The sequence below is a fragment of the Lissotriton helveticus genome, chromosome 4_1 (genome assembly GCF_964261635.1).
Source record: "Lissotriton helveticus chromosome 4_1, aLisHel1.1, whole genome shotgun sequence".
NCBI classification, from domain to species: domain Eukaryota; kingdom Metazoa; phylum Chordata; class Amphibia; order Caudata; family Salamandridae; genus Lissotriton; species Lissotriton helveticus.
Genome location: NC_136063.1, coordinates 718,284,144 through 718,291,525, shown reverse-complemented (window position 1 = coordinate 718,291,525; position 7,382 = coordinate 718,284,144). Strand labels below are relative to the sequence as shown.

Below are 7,382 nucleotides of genomic sequence, written 5' to 3'. Positions count from 1 at the left end.
TGCTCTTATCATTGCTTGATTTCTGCACTGAAAGAACATGGTATATAGACAGTGTACGTATTGTGTATATGAGGTCCAAAGAGATTTTTGCAAATGAATCTTATTGTAGTACACCATACAATACTTCTTCAGTGAGTCTTTGGTCATGTGCGCTCGCGCTTTCCTTCCCATGTAAACTTCCGTGAAAAGGCCCTCTCAGCATTCATAGCCCCTTGGGCTGAGAACCGTCAGATAAGGGACACAGTTGGGATGGCTCTTTCTTTGATGCCACATAAAGCACGAAATTATAAATATTTGCATTTTAGTTCCTGGGCATAAGAAAACAGTGCACCAGAATGGACTAAAAAGTCAATAGCATCCCTCATTAACTCTGAAGATTGTAAAGATGCTTTCAGCATACCATCTAACAAGTGGCAAGGATCTCCTACAGGGAATCACTTCAGCTCGGGTATCAATTTTGACAGGTCATCACACAAACTTTTTATATACGTAGCTGAATCACTACAAATACAAACAATATCACTCCAATCTTTGTTGAACTTGGAAAGAACCTTTTTTGCAGAGCATTACAAGTGACACTGCGTTCCATGTTTTCCAAAAGTCTGGTGTCATGTTTTCACCACTATCCCAGATGCTTGGTGATATATGTACTTGTCATTATACCTTGCATTTAATGTTAAAAGCCTGAGGTGTTGGCAATTCACCTACTATCAATACTGACCCACTAGAAACTATGGTCTGATGTATTAAGGGTTTTTACCCATTCTCTGTGGGTAAATGTGATGACACATGTTAGGAAAGATTTTTATGAAACTAGCCATTTTACCTATCAGTGAAAGAATCAAATGCAACCAAAATATCAAATGTGAGTTTGATATGTCCTGATTCTCTACAGCTTATAAAATAATTAAACTAAACCTAAAACGTGAAACTAAACCCTGCATCTTTAGACCAAAGGCCATAAAACTGAAAAAAGTCAACGGAAGAAGAAACAATATTTTAGTGGCATTCCTAAAGAACAAAACTCAAGCAGAATAATGTTAGCCAGTCTTTCTTACTGCTAACTTGTATAACAAAGTTACATTTTATTGACCCCTTCAGTAAGAACAAAATGGCTCTTTCACTTTCTTTTTCCTTTCTTTGAATGGCATTTAGTTTGTGGCCGTGCAGGTGTTTTTTCAGTGTTTATATGTTTTCACCGGTGAGGGCTATTTTTCTTTCAGTGGGGTTTTATCAGTTATTATAGGTTTAAACCTAAAACCCCACAGCCTAAGTATAGTATAGTGTTGAGTGTCCTTCATAAAGGAGAGTGCTCAGGCTGAGGCTCTGTACACTGTCTAAGGCAATCAATTTGTAATCCAGTTTTGTATCTAACTAGGGGGTTGTTGTAGGGATTCTGCAGAGTCACAGAACTATGCTAGGGAACATAGAACCGTAGGCAGGGACTGAGTCATCCCACCACCTGAGTACCCATGAGCCCGGGACTGACTATCTATAGCATCTCGCTTGCCCTCCTCTCACGCAGAGGCACAAGTGATTAGAACCCCAAGAACACAACACTCCCGACCCTCTCAAGAATCGTAGTTGCAGACACACCCTTTCGCTCTCATACTCGTACTAGTCCACAATAAGTTCTGACAGACACAAAAAAAGTTTAAAATGTTTATTTTAACTATCGTGCTCTAGTATGCCGTATACGTTTCACAATAAGTACGAACATTGCGAACACAAATGCAGTCAACATAATAAGTAGTCCATAAATCATTAAAGGATCTGTCATTGTATAACACAGAATAACCTAGCCTCCTTCCCTTTCTACAGAAGAACAAATGATTATATATCAGAATATCTCTGGGTTTTAGCAGCAGACCCCGTACTTTAGCATGCACAGATGAAAGTTCTACATCTCAGGTGCTCTCACGATCTCTTCCACAGAGAGATCCCTCTCCGAGTGTGTTGTTACCTATTCGTGCAAACCTGTATGACAAAAGTATGTGTTCCAAAACAACAGCTGCATTTGAGTGTTTTGTCTAGGTGCTAGGGCCTGACCAGAACAGAATAACAAGGGACGTTGTTGTTTGACCTTGTTGACAGTGTGCAGACGAAATCCCAGGAAAGAACAAAATGCAAAAATAACAGCAGGTTCTGTGTGAAAGTACAGTATGGCACAAAGCAAAACACATTTGTATAGTAATGTGCGCAAAGCAGAGGACAGTCTGCAACGTGCTCGTGCTAACATAGGGGAAACAACAATGGGCCTGCACAGGACATATGGCAGGGTCTATTCATGATATCTGCCTTAATGTGGTTATATCATCTTTCACAACTGCTCTAGATATTTTTCCCCTGTTGCAAAGAGAAAGAGGGCTGAAGTCTGCATCCTCTAGAAGTGAGATAGTTGTACCCTATTGCAACTATTGAATTTCACAATGATGGATGCATTTATATGATAACAATAACAGAAAAACAGGATTATGGAATGTTGGTCTCATTCAGTGTGCCTGAAAACGTTGATACCTTCACCGTTTCATGCACCCTTCCTTCAGGTAGGCCTGTGCCTTTGTAGCTGCACCTTATGAAATCTCATGATAGGCATTCAGTTTTATTTTTGGATGTGGTAGGTCCTTCAAGTGATTATAAAAGTATGTGGACTGATTGTTTGTGCAACCTCAGTATACAAACTATGTCACATGTTCTATTAGGTGCCATCTTTGCTCTTCGTGAATTGCTAGTGTATCTGATTTGTTCTTTGGTTTTCGGATTATTTTTTACTAATTGGACAAGATCAGATTCATTTATTTTTTTATGCTATAGGAAAAATATATTTTTATGATTATTGTACCTTACGTAGATATACTTTAAAATTGTGTATCGTTACAAAATACACTTAGATAACTTCTACCACGAAGGATCCTGCCTGTTATCTGCAAATGCGGTACAAAAGGGGGTAGTGATGGACGGAGCATCTGAATCAATCAAACACTCACACCCAGTCAAAAGATCTGGGTTTAATCCATCACCGTTCTTTAGCCCACTCTGCCACCCCTGTTCAGACATGGCTTTATGCAAATCAGTCTGACCCTGTGCCTCATGGGAACAGTCCACCCCGAACTGCCAAGCCATGTCTTCCCTGAACCGGAAACAAGCTTCCGAGGACCGGTTTCTGGCATTCCAGCCTTCTTCAGCCCGGCTTGCTTGAATCCAGTGGCAAAGTGAGCAAGGGACTCACGTCTGAGCATACCCTGCCACACTTATGGCGGCCAAAAGCGGTACAAAAGGGGGTGGTGATGGACGGAGCATCTGAATCAATCAAACACTCACACCCAGTCAAAAGATCTGGGTTTAATCCATCACCGTTCTTTAGCCCACTCTGCCACCCCAGTTCAGACATGGCTATATGCAAATCAGTCTGACCCTGTGCCTCATGGGAACAGTCCAGCCCGAACTGCCAAGCCATGTCTTCCCTGGACCGGAAACAAGCTTCCGAGGACCGGTTTCTGGCATTCCAGCCTTCTTCAGCCCGGCTTGCTTGAATCCAGTGGCAAAGTGAGCAAGGGACTCACGTCTGAGCATACCCTGCCACACTTATGGCGGCCAAAAGCGGTACAAAAGGGGGTGGTGATGGACGGAGCATCTGAATCAATCAAACACTCACACCCAGTCAAAAGATCTGGGTTTAATCCATCACCGTTCTTTAGCCCACTCTGCCACCCCAGTTCAGACATGGCTATATGCAAATCAGTCTGACCCTGTGCCTCATGGGAACAGTCCAGCCCGACCTGGGGTGGTGTGGAGTGCAAAAAAACGATGGATTTAGGCCCAGATCTCTGTACTGGGGTGAATGTATGACATTGTTCTGCATTCTGTCCATCAACTGTTGTTTTTGCATTTGTCACCCCGAGTGGGATGGGTATGCTCAGACGTGAGTCCCATGCTCTCCACACCACTGGAGTCAAGCTATCCAGGCTGATGAAGGCTGATAGTCAGAAACCGGTCCTTGGATGCTTGATTCCGGTCCAGGAAAGACATGGTTTGGCAGTTCGGGCTGGACTGTTCCCATGAGGCACAGGGTCAAGGCTGATTTGCATATGGCCATGTCTGACCTGGGGTCGTGTGGAGTGCAAAAAACGATGGATTTAGGCTCAGATCTCTGTACTGGAGTGAATGTATGACATTGTTCTGCATTCTGTCCATCAATTGTTGTTTTTGCTGTTATCTGCAAATACCATATATCATAGAAGCTCTTACATCCCACACCTTATCTGGTACAGCGCTCTGGTGCTTACATTTAGGATTATGCTAGATTAGTAAAGACACATGAATACAAACACATACAAGTGAGAAGCTCAGAGCAGAAGGTAACAATAGGGTGCCCACTTAAAAGCAACTGAAATGTACAGAAGACATCTCAGTGACTAGCTCCTGCTCAAACTGCTCACATTTTCCCTGAGGTTTCTTGGGGACAGATTTGCCATATTCCACCACAGACCTACAATGTTGCTTGTACAACAGCATTCCTCCCAGAGACCTAAGCTTCATCTGCCAACATCCATGACCACACTCTTCCACCATCCCTGATCTATGTTTGATGCTCCTCCTCTCTCCATAGCTCCAGGTCTTCACTCTCTTCCCGGGTAGTACTGACAGAATATGTGGGTGAAATAAGTACTGTGAAAACAATCCTGTGCAGTCATTTAAACTATATATCTTCTGACTCATGTATGCTGCAGGAAAGACACATATTTACCCCCTTCTCTACTTTCAGCCCAGCATATGAATGGAGGGACATTGATAAAAGTGTACATCTAGTGACATCTATAATTCTGAAATTAAATCGTTTTAGATTAGGAAGAAGAAGGTCATATATATTTCGTTTTGGAACCCTTACAGTACCTACAGTTGTTACATCTTCATGGTTTGATTTAGGTTTTGCAGGAGATGTTTCCTGAATGCAATGAAATCAGGTGGTGTCTACTGCCCACTTTGTCGTGGACCTGTGAGCAGAAAAGAGAGATCCCTCCCCAAAAGAGCCTCAGATATTGAAGAAAAAATGAGGAAGATAACTGGCAACTGTAAAAGCTGTGACAGACAGGTTAGGTATCTTTTAGCTGAATTTCATAAACTTAAATTCTGATTTTTTTTAGATCCTAAATGTTAAATGTAGGTCTATACTGTTTTGTTTTCATGTTTTAAAGCAAAACAGAAAGCACACACAGGCCCACAATGCAACTTATTATCTCTCTAACACATCAGTTTCTATGATTATATATATCCTTAATATATTTGGAATCACATATTTATTAGTGAGCAATTTATATTAATAGTGTTGTAAAAATTCGAATAGATATTAATATTCTAAGATGTCCAAATAGTGTACCAGAATGCTTGAATTTTGATTGCTTCACACACATTTCATTGATATTGGTACTCAAACTGAATCTGTGAGCTTGATTTTAGAGTTGAGTGGCAATTAGATTCTATGATTTATAGAGGAGGCACTGTATCCTGAAGGAGAATCCATCAGCCGAGATGCTTCCACTATAGAGATAGTACGATGGAGTACAGTTTACAAGTGAATTCTTAAATGGATTTAGCACGTTCCCCAAAAATTGAGGATATTTCATTCCCACCCACCTTTAAATTCGGACTTATATCTCAGAACAAACAGGTAGGAGCTCCTGTAATGCATCCATCATCAAATTCTGACGATCTGGGGATGCTTGATCTGCTCTGTTTAGAATTGCTAGATAATGTGGGGGATTAATATAGATGGGTGATTTTAATTGTGTGATGGACTATCCTTGATCAAGGATTGATATGATCTTTGCTTGGGCACAGTTAATCCAAGGTGCCGAAATGGACGTTTGTCCCAAGGTTTCCTAAAACGATATAACCAAATATTGCTTACACTCTGGGTAACCACTTGCAGAAGGGAAAGTTGCCATTTCATGTTCCCTCACCACCCACCGCAATGATGTGGGATCCAGTGAAAGTGTATGTATATGGATTTATGCTGCAGTTTATTCTCAATAAAAACAGGGTAAAGGAGGAGGGCATAAATCAGATGCATTGGAGAAGAGGGTAATTAGAGCTTTGGCATGCCCAAGCAATTCTAGCTAGAGAAAGCTCTAAATCTTGAGTTAATTGAAAGCCGGTGTCTTTTAGGTCGGGTTTTTCGGGAAAAGATGGCCACCAGTTATCATAAAAATAAAGTACTTTAGTACAAATATGGTGAAAATGTTGGTTGAATACTAGCTCATCAGATTTCTGATAAAGATCAAGGTGTGTTATTCACAGTGTTAAAGATAATGATGGAGTTCTTCACACTAGCCCCCAGGCTATAGCAGAGCAGTTTACACCCTTTTATCAGGATGTTTATAGACAGCCCTAATTAATTAGTCAGTACAACCTGGTGCAATATCTACAGGGCTATAGTTTGCCCCGCTTAGAAGATAGTCAGGTATCCGTCCCACAGAGAGACGTCTCAGAGTGTGAAGTAGAGACTGCTATTAAAGCTGTTACTTCCGGAAAGGCGTTTGGCAAAGACGCCATTCCGCTTGAATTTGATAAAACATTCATTGGTATCATATTACTGGAATTCATTAACCTACTAGGGCATATCAATAGGGGGGAGGCGCCTCTGCCACATGGAATCTTACTAACATTGCTGTTTTTCTGAAAAAAGACAAGCCACCAGAGGACAGGGGCTCTTATCGTCCTATCTCTCCGATCAACTGACCAACTCAGCAATTGCAGTTTTCGATGTTGCTGAAAGACAGGTAAAATGGTCAGTACGATCCTTTTAGATGCTGAGAAGGCTTTCAACTGGATTTTATGGGAATGTCTTCGGGTAACGATTGGGTTCTTTGGTTTCGGGGGAAGATTCACCAGTTGGGTACAATCCCTCTACAAACATCCTATGGCCAAGCTAGTTTATGGCACGAACTGCTGCTTAAGATCTTTAGGTGCACCCCACAGGGGTGCCTGCTCTTCCAACTCTTATTTTCTTAGTATATTGAGCCATTCCTAAGTCCCTCCTATTGAATTAAGGAATCCAGACAGTGATAGCCAATAGCTGCAAGCTCAAAATTACAGCCTATGATGATGATGTCGCTATCTTTATGACCGTTCAACTGGCTGCTATCAGTCAAGTAAAAGCTGATGCCAATAGGTTTGGAGCCTTCTTTGGTTATTAATTAAATCTAGCCAAAACACACTTACTGCTTAATTTTAAGTTGGAGGATTTGATCCCTGGGATAGCAGCAACTGCTAAATTATTTAGAAGTTAGGCTGAGTAGTTGGGTTGGTAGTATCTTTAAACTCAACTACGAACCTTTATTGCACTTAGTAATTTTTAAATTGTGCACATGAAGTTGGCTCCC

General features: G+C 41.4%; 1 protein-coding gene across 1 annotated transcript in view; it reads left to right on the top strand.

The window, feature by feature from the left end:
• Window positions 1-4,317: 4,317 nt before the first annotated feature.
• LOC144828053 (E3 ubiquitin-protein ligase RNF138-like) overlaps window positions 4,318-7,382 on the top strand; it is a 217,548-nt gene continuing 214,483 nt past the window's right edge. Inside the window, exons 1-2 of the mRNA XM_078686189.1 lie at window positions 4,318-4,337; window positions 4,927-5,092. Coding sequence (XP_078542315.1) covers window positions 4,318-4,337; window positions 4,927-5,092 — 186 coding nt within the window. The remainder of the gene's footprint in view (window positions 4,338-4,926; window positions 5,093-7,382) is intronic.